The sequence below is a fragment of the Salminus brasiliensis genome, chromosome 25, assembly GCF_030463535.1.
Source record: "Salminus brasiliensis chromosome 25, fSalBra1.hap2, whole genome shotgun sequence".
In the NCBI taxonomy this organism is placed as follows: domain Eukaryota; kingdom Metazoa; phylum Chordata; class Actinopteri; order Characiformes; family Bryconidae; genus Salminus; species Salminus brasiliensis.
Genome location: NC_132902.1, coordinates 4,979,245 through 5,003,298, shown reverse-complemented (window position 1 = coordinate 5,003,298; position 24,054 = coordinate 4,979,245). Strand labels below are relative to the sequence as shown.

Below are 24,054 nucleotides of genomic sequence, written 5' to 3'. Positions count from 1 at the left end.
GAAGCATAAGCTGGCCTTCACCCTCTCACTGGTAGTACTGCGTGATAGGGAGAGTCCTAACTAGTGAGTGAGAATTGGAACAGAATGCACTGAGCAGGAGAAGATTAGGGGAATACAAACATTTCTGTAAGGCCAGTTTCCCAGGCATAATTTAAGCCCAGTCTTCAGCCGTATCACAGTTGGTTTAGTGTACAAGTTGACAACTTTGCTGTTTTTGTTTTATGCTTATTCAAAATGCAATTAGTTTTAATTGTAATCTTGTAATTACCTCTGTTACATAAAGTGATTACATCTATTTCGGACAAACTATTCAGACTACTCTGTTCTTTCTTGGCCTGCTGGGTGCTTGTGCATTAGAGAGCTAACTGAAGGTCTAGAATTGGTTCCAGATGCTGCTTTTGCCTCTGGAGTTTGTTGCTGTTGGCCCAAAACATAAGGCCTGAAGCGGTGTCATTGGCAGAAAAACAGAGAGGGCATTGAGACTGAAGATTCAGGTTAAATCTTGGACTTATAATGTGGGAATAATTTAAATAAGTGGCACTTTTATGAAAATACTCATCCTTTTATTCTGTTTTGTTTGCCCAGAAAATAGTAATAATACAATAGGAAACAACTGTTCTTAATCATAATACTGTATGTATCAGAATCAGTCTTGATTGGTCAGATACATTTGCACATATAAGGAATAGAATATCAGCTAATTAACTACCCTCATACATACGTTAAAAGATTTTCAACGTACTGCAGTTTATTAGAACAGTAGTAGTTCTAATAGTCTAATAGTTTAGTAGACTAATACTGGCTTTCTGCAGCCTCAGCTTTCTGTTCTTAGCAGACAGAAGTGGAACTCGACTGGTCTTCTGCTGTTGTAGCCCATCCACCTCAAGGTTTGGGATGTTGTGCATGTTGTATAGAGTGGTTTTTAGAGTTACTGTAACCTTTCTTTCAGTTTCTTTCTCTGGTCATTCTCTGTTGACCTCTGTCATCAACAAGATGTTCCGTCTACAGACCTGTAAACTCCGGAGACTGTTGTGCATCAGGAGATCAGCAATTAATAGAAATACTTAAACCAGCCCTTCCAGGACCAACAATTGTGCCACGCTCAAATTACTGAGACCACGTTTCATCCCTGTTCTGGTGGTTGATGTAAACATTAACTTAAGCTGCTGGGAAAATGTAAAGAAGGTTGGGTAACTAGGGTTAGATCATGATAATCTGCATGCATAAGACACATTCGTCTTTAGAAGGCCAATTTGTAGATGTAGTATGTCAGAAAATGTTAGAATCCACTTGAGGTTTGAAACAAGTGTCTGACAACTTCGGCAAGCAGTTATCACTATGCTGACAGATAGCTATAGCGGTGATCCTGGCACAAAAGATGAAATATAGTCACATAATTATGAACGTAGCACATGTCACGTATCAACTTTTAATATCGAAAGCCTGCAATGCGCTTTTAGGTTTACCTCATAAAGGTTATGCTAGTTTTCACTAAGCTGAGTGGAGCTGAGCTATAATAATGTCTTAACAGCGATGTTGTATGAGCCTGGCATCTGGGCTATGCTAACGCAAAGACATGATGTTGGTTGAGCCCAACCAATATCACGATAATTGAGATAAAAGGCTTCTCAGCACCATCTTGTGGAATAATTTTGGCTTAGCATACCAGTGAGATTACTAATATTACATTAAATAGTGGTCATTAAATGTTGACCTAAATAATCACCTTGGTAATCAAATGGTTTTGTATTATGTGTCAACCTTTTTCCAATTCTTGCCATAAAGAGAAGAAAATATGAAGAAATATAAAGATGAAGCACAATGTCTTCTAGACCAATGAGACGAAAGATTAACCACACCAGAAGTACAGAAAGCTTTTTCATGTCATATCAGAGCTTATTTTGGTCCTCAATTCATCAGAAATACACGCCAGCTGCAGGATGTTTTATCCCCACCCTGCCCTAGGTCTTTTATTTATATTTAGACTTGTATAAGATGGGTCAAATTGAATGCATATGGTGTAGGTCTTCCGACCCTTGTTCCCTTCATAAGCAGATGGTTGTTATGGGCGTTCTAATTTTGACTTTTGGGTTTTTAATTATCTATACCACCGTTTCTTATTGGATGAAAGAGATGCAGCATCATGTTAAAGAGCATGTTTTTATTTAGTGCAGTTCAGCCAAACATCTGGCTTTAAGTTGAGCTACACAATGTGCGAGAGTGCGCTGTATGGTGAATGATATTAAGGCTGTGATTTGGTTCCACCCTTATATGACATGATAACACATACTTATAAGTTTCTATTGCTTTATACTGTAGTTTCAAGTAGTTTAAAGTTATCTCCTGGTGTTCAGCAATTTGATACAGATATTGTTGATAACTGATAATCATTGATAACTGATATCAGATGTAACATCATTTGCTACAGTTGGCCAAATATGACCAGTTGGATAGCCTAATAATAATATTACATTGTATTATGCCATCATATAAGTGGCCATATAACTTTACACTTTTCTCATCACATATCCCAGCTTAGAAAGCCAGGGTCAACAGAGTCAGAGGGTTAAGGGCCTTTCTTAATGACCCAACCCTGACAATGGGTTTAGAACCCACAACTCCAAGCTTATTATCCCAGCTTTCTTACCACTAAGCTGCCTTTTTAGAACCCAAGGTTGCTGTAAAATTACTGAACAACGACAAATGAAACAAGACACACAACACACCCACCCACAGTTCCAAGCCAGAGGGGACAAAACTCCTTCTGCTGTGGCCTGTTCACACTCCACAATGACTTTAATACACTATGACTGTTATAACGCCTCGGCTTGAAGTATTTTAGTCTGTGGCCGGTCTGAACCCATTCACTGTGACGTGAAGTCTCTCGGCCTACAGCATATTTCAACTGCTCCACTGTGACATGAAGTCTTTCAGTCTATGGCCAGTCCAAACCCCTCCACTGTAAAGTCTATGCCTCTCAGGCTATGGCTCGCTGGCCTTCAGTCTTTGCCCAGTTCAAATAATTTCACAGTGATGTAAAGTCTGTTGACCTATGGCCAGCATTGTAATGTGAAGTCTATGGCCAGTCCAGACTCCTCCACTGTGATGTGGTCTCTCTCGACCTATGGCCAGTTCCCTTCATCATGATGTAAAGTCTCTTGTCAGTTCTTAGTTGCCATTGGTAATTTCCCCTCAGCAGGTAAAGTCCAAAACACAGCACAAACACACTAGACAAGACAAAACCATGTGAAATGTGAAATTGGGAAGCCAACTGCGGATTTGGACAAGCAAATATGCATGGGTCACCGAGATAATCTGTTTATTAATGACACACTCAGGATGTCACAGCTTTTCTTTACTTTTCAGTGATGACTTCACACATTGTTTACTTCATTCTTATATGCTGAAGTAGGAACTTACTTCCTCACTTACTGTCTTCTGTGCAAAAAGAGAAAGCTGCCAAGTGGAAACCATAATTACTGTTCTTTGATTACGAGTCCGTATAATTATCTTTCCACAACTTGTGCAACGTCCTTATCTTCAATGATGACGTTTTATATCAAAGACAAGGGTGCAGCCGTCAACAGGCCCCACTTGAGTGATGTCTCAAAATAACCAAAGTCTTCGCCTCTGCAAATGACAGGCTTTGTGGACTGCAGGCTGCTGTTGTGTCGACATGCTGTGGCTTTGAGCTGACGCCAAGGCCTCTAAATTACATTCCTCATGCCTCTAATAGTGATCCTGCCAGTGCCTCTTGAAGCTACAGCATATCTTCTGAGAAAAGTCATAGTTTAATGTGTGATTCATATTTTCCACATTATTCCCGTTAATTGCTAATAATAATTGCTAATAATTGGACATGCTTTTAGATTGTATTAAAAGTATGATTACTTGATTTATTGTATACAGTGCCGTCGAAAAACGGCGAAAGTCGAATTTATGATGTGAATTGTGTCATTTAGGTCTGGCTCACAGCCATGAGGAACAATCTGAAAGCTGCAACTTTCTTTTGGCCAGGATCAGATGTACCTATTAAAGGAAAATTCCCAAATTTATATCAAAAGTATGATTGGTGAGTACATTTTAAATAACTTACTAGTTTTACATTCTACTGAGTGCATAATATATACAGTTGATCTCTGATTGTTATATAAGTCACAATTCTAGACCAACAGTCAGAAGGAACTAAATACTCAGTGATTGTACTGTTCATGCTTTTATTGAGCACATTGTTTAAACCTCCACAGTGCAGGCTAGAAAAAGTAAGTAGGGATGTGTGTTAATGACTTTTCCACAAGCTAATTGGCGGGTGCTTTAATTAAGAAGAACCAGATTGAGACCAAATTCTTTACAAGTGGTGAAAATTTAGGATGTTGCTATTCTTTCTAAAAGGCCATTCTTTCACAGTCACTCCAAGAGCACAAAAGGCAATCCTGAAAGGTGCAAAAGAGCCCAATGTTAACAGCAAACAGCAGACACTTTTTAATGTCTCCATAATTGGACAAATACTGAACAAGTATGTTATTAATGGAAAGTCCAAAGAAAGCCCTTCTCAAGTTCGTCCTACTGGGTGGTCCACAGTGTTTCTGGGAAAATGTTCTACGGACAGATGAGACAAAAGTGAAACGTTTTAGCACAACTCTGTGTTGAAAATGAACACTGCACACCAAGTGTTCATCACAACTGGACAGTATGGTGAAATGAGCATCACTGTCATTTGTTCTGTCATTTCAGGAACATCCCTTTTGAGAAGAGGGTGAACACAATTTTGGAATGGTTTAGTTTGCCCCAAGAACAGAGGTGATCATCATTTGTATTTGATTTATGTGTATGTGCTGCACATTTTACAATGCAGTTATTGTTGTATCGTATTGTTCATGAAATTAATTCAAATTGACACAAATCTTAATTGTATTCTTGTCTACTTTAGGCCAGACTTTTACACCTTATATTTGGAGGAGCCTGATAGCTCTGGTCATAGATATGGACCAGTGAGCAGCCAGGTACATAAGCATTTGCATCGACTGCTATTGCTTCAAAACATGCTACAATACTTCCTAGATTGCTACAATATATAAAACAATGGTGGCAGGGATTAATCAATTATACCATTGTAATCAATTGTACATATATGTATTAACACCATGTCATTTTGTTTGTACAGTGTATAAAGTATGAATATACACAAGTTCTTGTTGTAACTTTGTGTTGTAGGTGATTGAAGCTCTAATAAAAGTTGATGGGATTGTCAACTTGTTCATAGAGGGCCTAAAGCAGAGACGACTTCACAACTGTGTAAACCTGATTCTTCTCTCTGATCATGGTAATTTGGTGTTGTTTTTATTTAAATATTTGTATATTTTTTAACTATATATGTATACATATAAAAAGTGGATATACTTATTACACAGCACGTGAATAGTTGATGTAAACTCAAAGGACAAATGGGTTAGATAAGGACCTAAACCACTGAAAAAAGGGCTATATTGGGATGGCTTGACGACTGGGTCAGAACATCTTTAAAGGCAGGTATTCAGTGTACAGTATCTACCAAAGGTGGTCAAAGAAAGGACAACCAGTTTACTTGGCAACAGGGTCATGGCCACCTAAGACTCACTGATGTGATCCATGTAGGCCCCAAATTACAGGACTTCAAGGATCTGCTGCTATCTTCTTGGTGGCAGATTCCACAGGATGCCTTCATAGGTCTTGTGGATTGGTGAAGTGATTACAAATATTGCTGATGTGTCAAGAGGGCCTTTTATTTATATTACAAGGCATCAGTGTATGCTTTCCTTTTCCTCTAGTAGTGCGCTGGCCTGTCTGCATTAGGTTTCCATTTATTATTTACATCATTTTAATATTTGACTCTTTACAGACACTTATGAAATGGCAAATGGGCAGTGAAGGAATAATGGACCGGTGCATTTAAAAGCATATTTTGGCCACTGAATGTATTTTCATAGGTTAGACTAGGCATCGGCATCCTGATTGGTTAAATTCACACTGTTGTCATTTTATAGCACTAATGGAGGTGACGCTTATGGCACTAATGCTTGCATTAGGAAATTTGTAAAGATCCACATGTATCATTTGGGAGATGTTCTTCAATCCAATGAGAACCCATGCGAGCCAAATTAAATGATATATCAAGAGATAAATCAAACTCCAGTACAGACTACAGCAAGCTACCTAGGTGTAAAAAAGTCTTTGTAAAGGTATAATAACCCACCAGCCGAAAGTGGCTGATATGGTCTTTAAATGTAGGCAGGCTGCAATTGGCCTGTTCATTTGCAGATGTTTAGAGTAGAGGCAGAGAGAACATTCCTCCATCCCTCTGTAAACCTTTGCCATGATTGCCAAGGGCCTCACCCATTGGACGGATTAGGAATAACCCTCACCCTCACAACAGTAGCACAAATAAGTGGTCTGGCTTTTCAGCTTGAATTGAAACAGTTGAGTTTCTCCTGTCCTCAGCTTGATTCCGGTTTGCCTTCTCCTGGCTTATACAAAACCACACCCATAACCACCTGTGGGATTACAATACCCTATACAATGCAATGTAAAAAACCAAAATATATCATAAACATTAGCAAGGATCTAATGGAAAAATTTCTTAGTTCTTTACGTCCTATTTTCTGTATCTGGAAACCAGGAATGGAAGAAGCCTCATGTAAAAAAGCTGCTTACGTCTCATCATATCAGGACAACATTGATGACTTCATAGTCATTCAGGGCCCTGCTGCACGCATCCGACCCAAACAGGTTCCTGAAGACTTCTTCACCTGTAAGTCTTTTCTGCAAGTGTTAAATTAGCATGTGAGATCAATAATGTTGCCTGTGCACTTGATTTTAATTATCTTCATTATTTCTTGCAGTCAATTATGAAAGCCTGGTGAAGAATTTGTCGGTATGGATCTTCTCACACCCAGTTTTCATAGACTTCCATTTGTCTTAGTGGTTTTTCCTTTCCTCTAAGTTAATTTATTCTTTGATTTCCTTCTCCACCCCTCCCACATACATATACAAGTGCAGAGCTCCGGATCAGCCGATGAAACCCTATCTGAAGGAGCATCTTCCTAAACGATTCCACTTTGCCAACAATGTCCGGATAGAGAGGGCACATCTTTACATGAAGCCTCAGTGGCAAGCAGCCCTGTAAGTGTAGTTTGCTAAGTGGGTCCAATATACTACACTCTGAAACTGGGCTAAAATTTTGTCTTTTTGTCACTACTCTCACTTTCTACAGCCAGCCAAAGCAAATCAAGTACTGCACTGGTGGCTTTCACGGTTCCGATAACACCTTCAGAAACATGCAGGTTGGTACAGTTTACAACAAGTATCAAAAGATTACACATCTTTATTCACAAAATATCTAGCTGGTTGCAAGTCTACTGTCCTGTGTACAGCCTGCGTTCCTCAGTGGTTTATCAGATTTGTGCCGTGTTTGATTCACCTCATGCGTCATGAATGTTAAGGACATCATCACAATGGCCCTAAGGCTGAATACTTAACTGATGAAGAACCACACAGGCAAGCAGATGCAACAGCTGCAATGAAGATGAGTCAACTTCTTGCAAAACTCTGTAAGCTCTCCACAGTGATGTCTCGACAAGAGTCTGCCAAGAAAGCCAAGAGCTGTTTGGTGTGCTTTTGTTGTCAGTGAAATAAGTGATAGTCTACAAGTCACACCCCTTACAGTTGTTGTCCTCTATCAACACTGACTCTGGCAGGGGTTGAAAACAATTACCTATTATCAAGCCGAAGCTGGGACTTAAGTTAAAGCAGCCTTATGGAGAATTTGCATTTTTTGCTATTGGGCTCCCCCTACAGACAGGAATTATACTTCACACTTTGAGCCACCTTTAAAGAACATGCTTTTCTGGATGTTCTACAGAGATACAGAACTGTCACTGAAAGTTAAAGAAGCATGTGGACTGAGGTTGAACTGAAGCATTGTCCTGCTTGCTTCACCAAAGTTACGTAGTACATAGTACATAGTTAGCAGCATGCAAAGTCTGGAGTGACAACAACAAGGACGCTATCCTCCCTTAAGTCATTGGAGTATCAAAATTATTATAAGGCTGTTAATATATTTACAATAAAATTGCCACATAATGTTGCTTTAGACTTAGCAATAGGATTGTTGATGGGTGGCCTAGGTATGGAATAACCTTTACAGATGAACCATATAGCATAGCAGAGCGTAGAATAGCGTAGCATTTTAGTACTGTAACAATTACTCTGTAAATAGTAGTTATTTCCAAGTCATACCAGATAGTGTTGATGTCCTTATATAGTGTGTGTTGTGGCGTTAGCTAGCTGAAAAGATTGCGGTTGGTCAGTTAGGGTTATCCCCCAAGCTCCTGCTCACTTCCACAGGTTCGGTTTCCTCGTGTGGCGCTTTAGAGTTTGAAAGTGACTGTTGTGTTTGGCCACATCATAGTTTATTTTGTTAGGTACTGATTGTATTCCAGAAAAACTCCCCAAGACCTGCCTGATGTCGCTTTAAACATATCACCTTTAAGAGCTGGCTCTTCACTTTACTTCACTCTTTACTCCTTGACGAGTGCCACTGTAGATGCAGATAAATCAGTGTTGTTCACCTCACCTTTCAGTGGTGCCAATGTTATGGCTGATCAGTGTATATTTAGATATTATATGTAGTTCTATATTGTACCATAATGAAATGATTAGGCTTAAATATATAACACTGGTGTATATTTTATGTCCAAACATTTGTTATTCCAAAAGCAACAGTATTTGTCCTCCTGCTTCCACAGTAGCTGTTTCTACACATTTTGAAACATTGCTGTGAGAATATGATTGCATTCATCCATAAGAGCATTAGTGAGGTCTGGTACCGATGTTGGATAATTAGCTCTGACACTCTAAGGGCATTGGACATGGTGCCATGGTGGCTCATGTATAGCTCCTCCATAGTGTCCTATTCTGTTGGCAGTGCTTGTATATGGAGATCGTACAAGCTATGTGTGCACTGGACTACCCTTGTCAGCAGTTCAGTAGTAAGAAAAAGTGGAGTCCACACAACACACAGTATGGTGCACAGTATTCTTTTTTTCCTTTTTCAGCAACAACAGTTGTGCCACATGTCCCAGTTTTCCCCCATTTATTCAGAATTGGCTGCAATAAACTGTTTTAGGTAGTAAATAAAACACTTGCCCTAAAAGTACTCTTTCTCAAAGGCATATGTGTAGGCCGCTGGCTGGTTTGGGCGGGATGTTTTGTTTATTATTTTTAACTGGGTTGGTTTTCACAGCCTGTACTTCCGCCATAAACAGAAACAAACATTTCAGCTGTCCATCTGGCTTCGCACTGTTTTCCAGTCCTCTCTCTCCCTCTCTTTCCCTCTAGTGAGACACCCTTCTGTGAGAAACCCACGCACATAAGTGCCTCTAACAACACACAAGTGCAGACTGTTAGTCATTACTCACTTTTTCAACCAGACCTCTACCTCCTTTTGCAGCCAGCACTTAACCACAGCCCTGTTGCCACAGTGTTTCCTCTACCAAGATCCTTTCAGTACCCAAAACTCATACACACCTTAATAATAAAGCTTCCTAAGAGGCTTCTTGGCTAGGATGTACATTAGAAGAAAGAGATTTAATTCCTTAAACCCTTAAAAAGTTAATGATTCAGTTATTTATCCTAATGTAAAAAAATTTGTATAGCCATAGTTGACCAAATTTTGTGAGTTTTTGCTGTATTTTGGAGTACATCCGGGTTCTATTTTAGGGCCTGTGAAAGTGAGTATAATGGCAATGACGTGTGGGCCTACATCCAGGGTTTAAAGGGTTTAAGGAGTCAATTGGTCTAGAGGCTTTACATTATATGGAAGTGCATTAAACTTTAATCAAATTGACATATTTAAAAGATGCTTTAAAGAACTATTCATGCTATTGATGGGTCCTTAATGGAACAAAAAGTGGTTCTGTGGCATTGCTCCAAATAACCCTTTTAGGTACTTTAATATTTAAGAGCGTAAGACAAAACAGAATTTATGGTTTCAAATGCAGAGGCAGAAACTGGAAATCAGTGGTTATGCTTTGTCACACAATGTTTGTATGGGTGGTGAGGGACTGGTCTGGAATGATCTGGGTGTATTTCCTTCTGTGGTCTTAAGGAATGCCTATAGTTAAATATTGTCTTTAAGGAAACATGGGGGCGAATGACATAACCGGCTGTGTTTTACTTAAATGTCCTGAACTAGTCGACTTTATGGAGTCTATGTGTTGCTGCTTTTAATTGAACACACCAAAGCTTAACTTTGCGTGCTTTGCCTTCATTCTTTAATTCTTAGCATGTGTCTGTAGTAAGAAAAATAAGACTAAATGAGTTACAGACACACACTATTTCAGACTTGCCTTCAGACCATGCTTGGGTCCTTTTTTTGTTACTTTAAGCGTATGCTAAAATGTTTACAAATGGCGCCAATGTGAGCTTGAGCTTTCACCTACTGTAATACTGTAACCAACTGCCACCATGTAGGGTGTGAAGAGCTACAGTGTTGACTTTTCAGTTGGGTGTGAGGTATTTCTACATCACACTGCTTTCTACTGACTGACTACTGTTACTATAGCAAAACATGATCTCTGCCTTCCTTTTCCCTATACACATTATAATAAAGAAAATTAGCATCATGTACAACATAGAGCTTTAATAGAAAAACATGTTTAAGGTTCTGAAATCAACACAGGGTCATAAATACATACTGTACCCTTAATATTTAGTTAAATGTCCCTTAGGAAGTTTCACCTGGCATGGCATTGACTTTAAAGCACAGTCACCTTTTGATATGGTTGAGGTCAGGACTTTGGGAAGGCCATTCCAAAAGCCTAATAATAGCTTTCTTTACCCATTCCACACCTACCTTTGATGAGTTGGATCATTGTCCTGTTGAAACACCCAGTTGGGTCCGCTTTCAACTGTCTAGCTCAAGGTTTAAGGTTATGCTGAAGAATTAGGTATTATTTAATTAGGTCATTATTTAATCTATTTTGTGCAATCTGCAGCCCCAGAGCATGATGCTACCACCACCATGTTTAACAGCCGGTACAGTTTTCTTTGAGTTGAATGCCTCACCTTTCCTTTTCCGAAAAACATACCGGACCTCTTGTGACAGTGGCCAAACATCTCAATCTTTGTCTCATCTGACCATAAAAATGGCATTTCGGCAGCTTCCAGTTCCTTTTTGTTGAAGTTGACAGTGTCGGTCTTCTTCTAGACTTGAGGCGAAGTGACGACCTCATAATTACTTGTATTTACGTACAGTTGTTGAAATCTGGCTTGTGTGAATCGTGGCTAATCCTTTTGTAGTCAATCATGATCACATGTTTTCATCTTTTGAAAATTTTAGCACTACTGAATTAATCATTTAAGTGTGTATATATGATTGTGATTTTTTGTTATTAAAGATGTTTGTTGTACACTGTTGAAAGTATAAGATCATTGAGGACCATTTGAAGGTCCTTCAGTTTAAACTGTGAGAAGAAAAAGAAAAAGAGGGTTCTTTAAAAGTTCCTCATGCCCCTTAAGAGGTTTATCCACACTTGTAAACTAAAGAACCTTCAGGAATCTTAGACCTTTAACAGTTTACATTCCCCAGGAAAAGAACAGTTCAATGAATTCATTGAAAGCCAAATACTGTCATGGCTTTCATGGCTATGATGAGTGTAGGTAAACATCTGACCTTAACTGGAGCTGCAGTCATAATCCTTATGACATATTTACAGTGATAATGTGTGTTTGAATAGGTGTCTTTGCCCATTTTTGTAGGCAATTTTCATAGGACATGGACCAGGAATTAAGTACAAGACGACTGTGGCTCCCTTTGAAAATATAGAAGTGTATAACCTCATGTGTGGTAAGTGGTCTATCCTCTATACTTTATACTATTTTCTTCCAGTTCACCCCATACAATTACCAGTTAATACAGCTCAACCTGAAATCCAAATGAATATTACACTGGATTTATCATCATATAATACCATTTAAAAAGACATGATTCATGTTTTCACATAATTGTCCATGAAAAAATAATGACTCTTGCTAGCCTCTCGATTTTGATTATATCACTGTGCACTAGCAGTTGGGGATAATGACTTTTTAACCATTGTTTTTATGACTCCCATCCATCTTCCACTGCCCCTGGCGATCATCAAGCTGAAACACTCAGCTAGCAATTGGATTTCACTTGGAAATCCATCACAATGTAGCAAAAGAATTTGTCATCATTGTTGATTCACATTGAAATGTACACTATCGGACTAACACAATCAGATATTTTCTGTGAGAATGAACACACTTTAATCACAGAATGTTTTTCAGTAAGCTAATGCTTTCCAGTTCTACTGCTGTAACCATGTTACAGTGGTGATACCAGAAAGTGTATTGTTAATTAACACGTTTTGTGTGTGAAAGAAAACTTACATGTCTCTCTCCATTTAGATTTGTTGGGTGTTTCCCCTGTCCCTAACAATGGTACTCATGGGAGTCTCAACCATCTCCTAAGAAATCCCCCTTACCAACCAGTCTACCCTGCGGAGATTTCTCAAGCATCCAGCTGCTCTGCCACAGCACTGTCTCCCACTGACAACCGAGGCTGTGTCTGCAGCTCCCACACACCCGACCAGGTGACTCTCTGCAACTGCAAATTTAGTCTCTTCATAGACCCCCCTAAGGCTAGCAATTTTTTTACATTCAGTTGACAGTTGCCTTTACTATAATTGTGAAAGTAAAATAAAAAAAGAGACTCACTCCATAAACTGCAAAAATATTTGCAGTTAAAATGATTAAAATGATTGCAGATAAATTTGTTTTTGAAGTCTTGTTTAAAGTACTTTCACTTTGTTGCAATCCACCAGCTATTTAATGATAAGCAATATTTATGTCTTAACAGGTTTTTTCAAACTGTAGATGGGATGTAAATTGTATTTTTAAATTTTCATGTTTGATATATGTTGATATGTTGATATTTACTTGTAGATTGATACAAATATGTTGACACTGTAAATTATGCTATGATGTTTCTTTGATCTGTTTCAGTTTAAAATTCTTAACCAGCAGCTCATCAATTCTGGTTCCGGTATGTATTGATTAAAGTTGTTGCTCTTGATACACAAAACCACATTTCAAACATTCATATTTGTGTTTAAGTAACTAATGTAACCCCGCAGACTTGACCATCAAACGTCTACACCTGCCGCATGGCCTTCCTCGGGTTTTACAGGAGAAGTCAGACCACTGCATACTCCATCACTCATCCTACATCAGTGGATACAGCAAAGATATCCTAATGCCTCTCTGGGTCGCATACACACTGGAGTCACTGGTAAGATTTGCCTTCATTATTTTGGAAGTTAAAAATAGCAGCAGCTTTCAGAAAACATCACTGGTGTTCATTCATACACTCTATCAAATAAAAAAATGTATAGCAAAGCATTGTAAAATGGTTGGTCAAAGTAGTAGGAGGTCATGAAGAAAACTGCCTCCTAGGGCACTAAAAGAGCTTCCCTGAACAAAATATTGCGAATACAGGCTCGCAGGACCAGTAGTATTAATTTATCAGTCCTCAGCTTTCCAGTTTTGGTGAGTCTATGGCCACTGCAGCTCCAGCTTTCTGTTTTTGCAGTGGAACTTGTCAGGCAGTTGTAGCTCATCCACCTCAAGTTTCAATGTGCTGTGCCTTCTGAGATGCTTTTCTGCTTATCACAGTTAGGAGGTTATCGGAATTATCGTAACCCTCCTCTGTTGACCTCTCTCATTAACATGGCAATTTCATCTGCAGAACTGCCGTTAACGGGATATTTTTTCTTTATCACACCATTCTGAGTAAACTCTAAAGACTGCTAAATAATTATACACTCAAACTAAGTTTTTCTGCTCCTTGAATCATTTAATGATTGTTTTTACAAAAAAACACACGCCCAAAAAACAAAAACCTAAAATATCAAAAGTCTTGCCATTTTCCTTGAAGGCAGTCCAACTAAGAGGAAGCTGATCTATCTTCAGCTCTCCCAAATCATATATCCTCTCCTCGTGTTAGCTTTCACAGCAGGCATGTACTGTTTCATTATGCGGTCACGCCTCAGTATAAATCATCAGCTGCACCCTTAGAGCTCTGTGTGTGTCTCCTTCTGCTCACATTTTCCCTTCATAACTCCTCTCAGATAATGTTTACTACTCATCACTTCTATATCATACAGTTTTTAGAGAATCTATTTTAGAATCAATTCATAACCATCAGGGTACTTTATATTCTATACACAAATATGTACATTAACTTCCTTATTCCTGCACTGCCTTGAGATCAAAAGAGCCAGAACTGAAAAGATTGGAAAGCTATTTGTGAAAAAGGTAATAAGAATGAATCCATATAGTTTGATATGTTAGTATTAAGGGTTCAAAATAGCATAGGTTTACATTAGCCAATTTATCACAGTTATGTAACTTTAAAAAAAAAAAAAAAACTCCGCTTTTATTTACACTTATTAAATATTAGTTTTAACACTGTAAAAAAAAAAGAAATTTTCCTGAATCTTACCTGATAGTGTTGCTGTCCTCTCATTGTGTCCTCTCAGTGTGATGTGCAATTAGCAAGCTGAAGAGGTAGAAGCCAGTTAGCTTTTAGCCTTGCCCCCTCTCGCGTCCCTGGGTTTGGCTTTTGACGGTTTATGTACTCACTATATGTCACAAAACGGTGTACCAACTGTATAATAACACCAACCCTTAGCATGACACAGCTGACTTTCCTCTAAAGATAGTGATGCTAGGAAAAAGGCCTATTCTCCAAGGGAGAGGCCATGAGACGGGGTAAAGGAGAAGTGAACATCTTATAGCAAGCAACAGCTATCCTCAGTTTGTGGGGTGAAGGTGAACGTCTTGGCAGTCAACAGTTAGCCCTTTTTGTGAGTGATTTGCAGGGGTCAGCACTCCCTTTTTAAAAAGAACGGTACTTTTGGTCTGGACATAAGCGGACCTTGAAAACACCTCGACTCCAAAGTAAGGTCCAAACAAGCACATTGAATGATAAAAAATATGAATAGGAGCTTCCAGATAAGGGAGACAAGGACAGTATAGAAGATACAAACAGAGCCAGGCTACTCAGACTGCTTTGACGCATTATACTGTATAGTGCCTTAGTCTTTATGTCCTTTGAAAACTTTATAGGGAAATAAAGTTTGTATTCTGCCTTTCATTGACATCGGAGCTGGATTCTTTAATGCATCATTTCCTTTAAGAGCTTATTAGCTGATAGAGACGAAAAAGCACAGACACTTTCTTGAATCTCACTGGTTAAAATGTATTTTTTTATAAGGCCGTCTCTTTCCCTTCTGAGCTCCTAGCTTAAGTAGCCAGTTAGTGTTCGAGGAAGTGGACAATGAAGAGATAAAGATGTAAAGCTAGCTTTTGGCTCATCCCGGCTTTCACTTTGCTTCCCTTTTGCAGACACTGGCACATAACTATCAAAGGCTGGAGGTTATGAGCTGCTCTTCAGTACCATATTCTCACTGTATTCTGCTGTGACCATTGCATTTAACCATTTCAGCAAGTTTGAAAGCTTGGGCTTTCACTAGTTGGCTGGGTTTCTGTCAGTTTTGGATGTGTGAATATACGAGTCAAGACTGTTAGGTAACAGTTTTGGGTTTGGAAATGAGTCTGAAGAAGGAACAGCAGTTTGCGGTTCACAGTATGTGACTTCTATTGACCAAACACAGTTTGACATTGTAGAGCCCCTTTAAAACAACATTGATATTCTGAGTGATGTCCTGAATTTCCAGACAGCTAACAACTTTTCAGAGATATATTAATTTCATTTAGAATGTCAGTCGGGTTGTATAAATTGTATTTGTATTTATCCCTTTTACTACTGTAGTCTGCTTTTGACCACTGTGTGTTTTACAGCACACAGGCTTGTCTAACAGCTCATTAGCTTTCCTCTACATAAACACTGTTTCCTTTCTTTTCTCTTATATATCCTCTCAGGCCGGTGTGCAACCCCTCAGTTCTTCACAGGAAGAGTGTGTGCGTGCTGACGTGCGCGTTCCAGCCAGTGCAAGTCAGTCGTGCTCCTCCTACAAGAGTAACCCCACCCTGACCTACGGCTTTCTCCATCCTCCCAGTGAGCTTCACAGCATGTCTCTGTTGATATCCAGGCTGAGTTTAAATAAACAGATTCAGCCCTGGGGGTGAATCACTTCACTCCAATCAGTGGAAAAAGTGCTGCATGAACACACATGAATCTCCTGGATTCAGGTGTGATCATGTGGAAATGATGTACACATGTTAATAGAGTGAACTCAGTGCACTGCTAACGTCAAAGCTGTAGATTGGCTTCATTACTTTTCATTTTCCTTATTATCTTATCAAGTGAACTTCCTTTTTCTCCACAGATTTGGGCTCAAATGGAACCAGATCTGACTCCTTGATAACAAGTAACATGGCGCCAATGTTTCCACTATTTAAAGGTAACTTGAGGAGTGTTGTTCTGTCTCCTGCTTATGTGCTTGTTGAGCTTTTTTTCTCTGTTTACTTAATAGCCAAGTCCACTGTACCCTGAATGGCCTTGAATTTTTGCGCATGTGTTTAAACAGTTTATCTTTACATGAAACTGGGTCACATGTAAATGATTCCCTTCCCTTAAATCACACTTGAGTCTAGAGCACCAAGAGACGAAGCCTTGGCTTTTTCACCAGTGCATTGATAAATTAAAGAAATACACCGTACTGCCAAATTATGTAACAAGTTCATATTTACACTATATGTCCAAATATTTGTGTACACCCCTTCTAATGAATGAAGTGCACTCATTGCTTACACAGATGTACAAATGCACACATACAGCTTGTCTAGTCTCTGTAGAGAAGTATTGCTAATAGAATGCCAGGCGTAGGTACAAGAGGTACAAAGCCCCCAGCATTGAGCTGTGGAGCAGTGGAACTGTGTTCTTAGGAATGATGGTGTTCTAGCTGATACTTTTAGGATGAGCTAGGGAATTGGGGCTGAGTCAATCAAATCTTTACAGCAGTGCTCCAAAATCTAGTACAAAGCCTTGCCTAAACGGATACTCCAACTCTTTATTTAAGACAAAAACTATGAATGAGCAGGTGTCCCAGTAATGTAGGTGTGATGGGCAGGTGTCAGACATTACTTTCCAAAGCCCCTTTGCAGCTATAAAAGCCTCCACTCTTCTGTGCAAGAGAGTCAAAATAGAATTTGTGAGGTCAGGCTGCTGGACAAGAAGGCCTCACTTACACTCAACTTTCAAACCAGGTGATTATTGACCTCCTTTGTGCACAGGGTCACAGTCCTGCTGCAACAGGAAAGGACCTTCCCCAAACTAAAATATCCAAAATATCATTGTGTGCTGTAGCATTAACAGTACCCTTCACTTGAACTACAAGGCTAAGCCCAAACCCTGAAAAAGAGCCACAAACCATTATCATAACCTTACAGTTGGCATTCTGCAGTCTGGTAGGTAGCATTCTCCTGCGATCTGCCAAACCCAGATTCTGCTCTAGAGTCAAAATGCTTTACATCACTCCAGCCAATGCTTGCCCTTGTGCATGGTCATCTTAGGACTGTGTGCAGATGCTGGGCCTTGCAAACCCATTTCGCGAAGCTCTCAGTTCACAGTTCTTGTGCTAATGTTGCTTCCAGAGGCTGTTGGACAGTTCCTGTGGTGAGTAATGTAACAGGAGAGGCAGTTTTTATGTAGGCAGACTCGTTCTGTGAGTTTATGTGGTCTAATAGAAGTAATAGAACTTATAGTTGGTCGAGGCAGATCTAGCAGGGCACAAATTTCTTGAACTGACTTACGACAAAGGTGGCATGCTATGACAGTGGCATGTGTAAAGTCACTGGGATCCTTAGTAAGACCCATTCTACTAACATTCTACACCTGTTAGCAGTGACATAGGCTTAGGCATCCGAACTCAAATCTGTACAGTGTAGTCTGTTTAGGCCATATATTGTAGTACAGTGCATGAAATATATACTTATCCATATTATGCTGTATTTTATTTTTCACCCCAACTGCTCACTTGTAACATTTGTGTGGTTTTATGTACCAAAATCAGTCTAGATTAATTTGTACTTGAGCATTTTCCAAGCTCTCTTTATCCTCGAGAAATAAAACACAGTTTTTGGTTATACTACACATGCTCAGTCCTGAACAGATACCCTGTATTAGATTTGTGTTACTCGTCCTCAATGTGTTGTAAATAGACTGATGTTTGTAACAGGGTCAGTTTGACACCTTCATTTATATGTGCTTTTAGTCTAACAAGCGCCCACTGTTTAAGGTAACAGACTGACAAATATAGAACATTCAGATTTGAATCTAGTGCCAAGTGGTGCTGTGAAACATCTTTTCAGTGGGAAAATCCCTAGAATTACTTACCACAATGTTGGAACATGATATGTTTTGGTTTTAAAGCTTTCTGCATTTCTAACTTTATAATGCCCTCTAGTGGCCAATCATGCTTAACGGTTTAATGTGCTTTCTGTTGGCTTCTTTTTATTTTAAATGCTGCTTTTGTCCTCAGACTTAAGATTTACAATAATATTTCTCATGTTTTTCATTATTACATGTCATGTAATCTTTTTCTGGTTGTTTGCCTTTGTAGGCATTTGGGATTATTTCCACTATGTTCTGCTGGTGAAGTATTCACAAGAACGCAACGGCCTAAATGTCATGAGTGGACCGATATTCGATAAAGATTTTGATGGACATTCTGATGTCATGACTGGGAAGACACCGTAAGTGTTTTAACAGTTTTTTTTACAAAGCTAACCAAGTCATTGCATTCAGTTGTTTTATGTACTCAAAACCATAGATCTCATCAAGAGCTATTTAAATAGCTCAGCACATCTAATATAGCAACTGCTTTCACCAAAAAGCAACACAAAAAACTACTTTTTTTTTTGACGACTGACCCAAAAGCACAAGAAAAGTCATCTCCAGTCTACTCAAAACCATATTTATGAACGTCAGAGGTTTCGGGATTCTGTTCTGTGGAGCGATGAAACAAAACTGGAGCTTTTCGGGCCTGTGGATCAGCTGTATTTCTGGAGGAGGAAGAATAAAGCATGCGCTAAAAAGAACACCCTGCCTACAGTGAAGCATGATGGTGGTTCGGTGATGCTCTGGGGCTGCTTTGCTTCCTCTTGCACTGGAAACCTGCAGTGTGTGGAGGGCAAGATGGAAATTGGACCTTCCAACAGGACAAGCATACCTAAAAGTCCACCAAAACTTGTCGCCTGACTTGAACATCTTGAAAATCTTTGGTGGAATTTGAAGAAGCAGCATGCAAACCCAAGAATATAAGTGTCACAGGAAAAGTCCTGGTTAGCATAGCGTCCTGTTTTCCCATAACTAGCGGTTTCTGATGGTGATGAGCTGCTCTCCAGTATCAACACGTTTAACCGCTTCACCAACTTTGACTGGGAGGGCTAGGAGCCCTTGCAGGGCTACCAGGACTTTTATTACTGGGCTGGCTGTATATACATTTTGGGGTGTAAATAAGGGCAATAAATATATGGTACCTTTAGGCACTGGTGTATTTTCTCATATTTTCATTTCTCTGTTTTGTAAAGCACCAAGTCGTAGTTAAACATAACAATATCATCACTGTAACCCTTAGTCTTTCTACTGTAGGAGTCTTTGAGTCTAACAGATCTCCTGTTTCTTTGCAGCAGGACTGAAGCTCCAACACCCACACATTACTATGTGATTCTAACAAGCTGTAAGAACTTCTCTGAGGCTCTACAACAGTGTAATGGTCCACTTGACGCTTTATCTTTTGTTCTACCCCACCGGGCGGATAACCTAGAGACCTGTCATGTGAGTAGTGGAAGTACATGAGAGCTATTATTCCATCATCCCTCAGTCACTGGCTACAGATCTTACAGATCTTTCATCTTACAGAACCTGTGATTGGAATGACTTACAAAGGGCAGACAGTGAAAATGTGTGTTACATGATGAGGTTACATTAATAATATGTAATAATTGCTTCTACTCTGAGGTTATAGTTTAATAGTATGATAACTCCTCCTTAAAACCATTATAAAACAATGATTGTACCTTTTACCCACTAAAATGTATGCGTAATTTCTCTTTTATAATGTTCAATACCTCATACTGCAACCTTAAGCTTCTGCGAATACCAGTAGCAATCCAATAGCATCTTTTTCCCTCTCTATATTGTGAGACACCTAGGCCAATTTTGCATGATCGTTTGATAGTTTGACATAACTTAATTCGCCTAATAATTAAGAATTAAGAATTAATAAGAGACAGTCACACATGCCATGTTAGTTTCAGGAGATTCTAGGCTATACAGATATGTCTGAATTAGAGCTATGAATATTAACAGAATTTAGATATTTGCACAAATTTGACCATGTTTTTATCATAAATGTACTTCATCTGGAGTTGTTGCTTGTAAAGACGATAAAAACATGGTTAGATAGGGTGAATATTGCTGCTTGTTCTAATAAGTGGATCTGTCTGGACGTTACACTGATTCTGAGTTGTGAAGCCTAGAATATCAGCATGTTGGCTTGAACCATGGATTACAATTTTTTATTCTTCCGAAATCCGATCCAGCGAGTTTGGCCAGTATCATACTGATAATAATACTGAACACTGGATCACCACACCCCTAAAGACAACATGCTGTTATGAATTTGATATTAGGTGTAGCAATACCAAGCACATGCAAGGAGGCAGATTTATTGGATTAACAGTGTAAATCACTCAGTGTAACATTTGTTCGAAAGCATTTAGATGTTATGGGTGTCCATTTATCTGAGTTTGTCTGTCTGGTCTTCTCTCTCTTTTGCAGAGCGGAAATGACTACTCATGGGTTGAGGAGTGGGTCCAGCACCATGTGGCACGAGTTCGAGACATCGAGCTACTGACTGGCCTGAGTTTTTATCATGATCGACTGTCTGTTACTGAAACATTACAGCTCAAGACTTTCCTGCCGACGTTTTAGCACTTATTTCTATTAGAAGTAAAAGAGGGCACCTTGTGAGGTGACCCTCAAAATGGATCGATCATCCTCATATGGACGGAGCAGCACAAGAACCTCCATTAAACTTCAAACCGAAGAGTACACTGATCAGCCATAACATTACAACCACTGGCAGGTGAAGTGAATAGCATTGACTATCTTCATCTACAGTGGCATCTGTCAAGAGGTGTGATATATTAGGCAGTTCTTGAAGGTGATGTGCTAAAAGCATAGCATAAGACCAAATTGTGATGCCAAAGCATCTCCAAAACGGCAGGCCTTGTGAGGCATTCCTGGTATGCAGAAGACCAGTACCAAGCATGGACCACCACTAAACAAGTTACAGGATCATGGATGCACAAGGCTCAGGGATGTGATCTCCTCACAACTTACAGGACCTAAAGGCTGCTAATGTCTAGGTCAACCTTCAGAGGTCTTGTAGCGGTCCATGCCACAATGGTTCAGAGCTGTTTTTGCGGCCTAAGGTGTACCTAAACAGAATTATACTAGTAACTAGTGGTTTTAATGTTACGGCTGATGGGTGTAATTCTGGGCAAAGAGACTTCATCAACCAAAGACGTGAAAGCAAGATAGGGAACAGACTCTTTTGGAATAAGTGAAACGTGAGATTGTGGAACACAATCAGCCAAACTCAGGGGACTGTAGTGCAAAAGGGAGTCAGAGTGAGACGACCAAACAAGGAAAATCATAAAAGCCATATAATTAGGAGTCACACTCAAGGTATTGAGCTATGCAATTGACAAATGCAGCTGTGTGGTTAAAAAAACAAATCTCAGTGTTTAGTATTTGCCATTACAAATGTAGCTTAAATAGGTCTGAGGCCAGCATTATACTGTATATTTACCACCAAGTGGCATCTTTGTAGAAATGACAGTATTTTCCACCTGTGTCATTTATAAGCTATGCAGAAAAACCCAGTGGTGTAGAAAAAAGAAATACTGTTTATAAATTATACAACACAGGAACAAGCTTGTAGTGTTATTGTGTATTCATGTGGATGGTTTCTTGCCTTATTTGATGAACCCTACATTACTAAACTGATAATAAAATGTTGTTTATTTGTAGTGTGTTTTGCTGTTTTACACCAGGAATGCCTGAAATATTCATCATGTAAAAGGTAAAGCACTTAACTTTCCTTTTTTACTTGGAGGAACTTGGAGGATATTGCGGCACGTCCTCGTCCCTTCTTGTGTGCCTTATCAGAGGAAGCGGTCAAAACATCAACACAAGACAAAAGTTCCACGCATTGTTTTATGTTTACTTCTAAACATCTGCTAAAATATGGCTCCTTTCTGCTGGCAGATGTACAGGGTTTCCAATTCTGTGAATATTTATAACAATCAAAACAATTATGCATATTTATAGAGTAGCTTGACTGCCAAACTGTTCACTGTCCACATTCTTACCTTAGGTATAATTACAAGTATATACTTCATATACAAATAATATGCAGCTGCTATGTGCACAAGTGTATGTTGAGTGCTGGCTGGTGAAGAAAACATGCTGATGGGTTCAGTTCTGACCCAATAGGTGTAAAAACAAGCAACTGCTTACCTCACTTCCTGTGCGGAGTCCAGGGCCAGTTTGCTGACGGCGGTCAGGAACCTGCTGATGAATTCCTTCTTGCTGGTCAGCACACGAGAAGCCCCCAACTTGTAAGAGAGCTTCTCCAGATGCAGTGCAGTGCATCTTCTCACTGCTGCGTTTCTGTGGCTGGAGAGAGGAGAGTGAACACAGTAAGATACACATCCAGCGTTTACACACAGGTGAACTCTAGACTCACCTTCTAGCAAGATCTTCTCCAAAATGTAGGAATACACTGAACATTTAACAACAGAGGAGCAGTTTAATGTAAGGGTTCATCCACTCCGCCAGTCACCAGCAGGGGGCCAAGACGATGTGGTAAGAAAGCAGCTGGGAGAAGCTCTGAAAACTCCATTTCCCAGAAGTCCCAGCGCTAATTACAGCTGATCTGATACACCTGCTGGGCTCTGCTTAAAACTCGTCCAAACAGCGTCTCAGTGCTGCACCTTTGTAGAGGGGCAGACGGTAAACTGGTAGAGGAAAAACTAGGGGGAAAAAGTCATACCAAAGTCAAGTGAGTTCTTAATTTAGGAGGGAAACTCTATGTTGAGTATGAGTTCAAATTTGAGAGATGTGACTGAAAATGAAGCTACATTAAAAAAAGAAAGTCATTTGAATGTGCTCATTTAATAAATAAGTGGAACTTTATTAATCTCTCAGCTTGGGAAAGATCTGTATTAAGATCTATAACGCAATTGTAAACTCTAAAGAGTTCCACTGTATAACAAATATGTGAATTTAAAGAATGAGCTCTAGAGAGTGGACCAGCTTACAGCTCTACTGCCCCCCACTGCTCAGCTCTCCGGCCCCTCAGCACCTCTGACTGTAGCTCAGACACACTGTATACAAAAGCACTGCTGATACCGTGAGTGAGGAGGAGAAACCGTAGATCATTAAATCTGGACTTTCTATGTTTCTCACTGCTTCAGGACCGGTGATGGTGTAGAAAAAATAACATAACCAACCTCCCAGAATAGGTCAGGAAACTTTAGCTACATATGATTAAGCATTACAGTCCCAGTCACACAGGCAGTAGTAACTACTATGCAATCACTACTATGCAAATAATGATATATATTATCCATATTAATATTCTTAATATTCCATATTAGATTATTATATAGTTTATATTTGATTATTATATAGTTTATATAATAATATAATATAAATATATATAATATAAAGCGATTTTTGTACCACTAATGGCAAATCCTACAAATATAATAACATTAAGAATAAAATTAAATTAAATTAAAAAAAAAAAAAGAAAGAACAGGGGAAAAGCCAATGACATAACACGGCCCGTCCAATAGAAGTGATCGAGCTTAGCTAAGCCTGAACGTTAGCCTGGCACGGAGTAGGTTTGGCCAAATGCATATGTTGCTATAGTAACTGACCGGGGCGTAAGT

General features: G+C 39.3%; 1 protein-coding gene across 2 annotated transcripts in view; it reads left to right on the top strand.

Moving 5' to 3' along the window:
- The window catches only part of LOC140547858 (venom phosphodiesterase CdcPDE-like), a 53,515-nt gene extending 31,390 nt beyond the window's left edge, over window positions 1-22,125 (top strand). Inside the window, exons 10-26 of one of the 2 annotated variants that reach the window (XM_072671106.1) lie at window positions 3,963-4,072; window positions 4,735-4,800; window positions 4,931-5,003; window positions 5,215-5,323; window positions 6,656-6,787; window positions 6,879-6,910; window positions 7,031-7,158; window positions 7,250-7,319; window positions 11,797-11,884; window positions 12,469-12,653; window positions 13,066-13,105; window positions 13,197-13,351; window positions 16,006-16,141; window positions 16,413-16,487; window positions 18,648-18,780; window positions 19,720-19,864; window positions 20,870-22,125. In XM_072671106.1, the coding sequence (XP_072527207.1) occupies window positions 3,963-4,072; window positions 4,735-4,800; window positions 4,931-5,003; window positions 5,215-5,323; window positions 6,656-6,787; window positions 6,879-6,910; window positions 7,031-7,158; window positions 7,250-7,319; window positions 11,797-11,884; window positions 12,469-12,653; window positions 13,066-13,105; window positions 13,197-13,351; window positions 16,006-16,141; window positions 16,413-16,487; window positions 18,648-18,780; window positions 19,720-19,864; window positions 20,870-21,022 (1,830 nt within the window). In that variant the 3' untranslated portion in view covers window positions 21,023-22,125. Of the gene's footprint in view, window positions 1-3,962; window positions 4,073-4,734; window positions 4,801-4,930; window positions 5,004-5,214; window positions 5,324-6,655; window positions 6,788-6,878; window positions 6,911-7,030; window positions 7,159-7,249; window positions 7,320-11,796; window positions 11,885-12,468; window positions 12,654-13,065; window positions 13,106-13,196; window positions 13,352-16,005; window positions 16,142-16,412; window positions 16,488-18,647; window positions 18,781-19,716; window positions 19,865-20,869 lie in introns of both variants that reach the window. The other variant, XM_072671105.1, reaches the window with a different exon arrangement.
- Window positions 22,126-24,054: the final 1,929 nt, after the last annotated feature.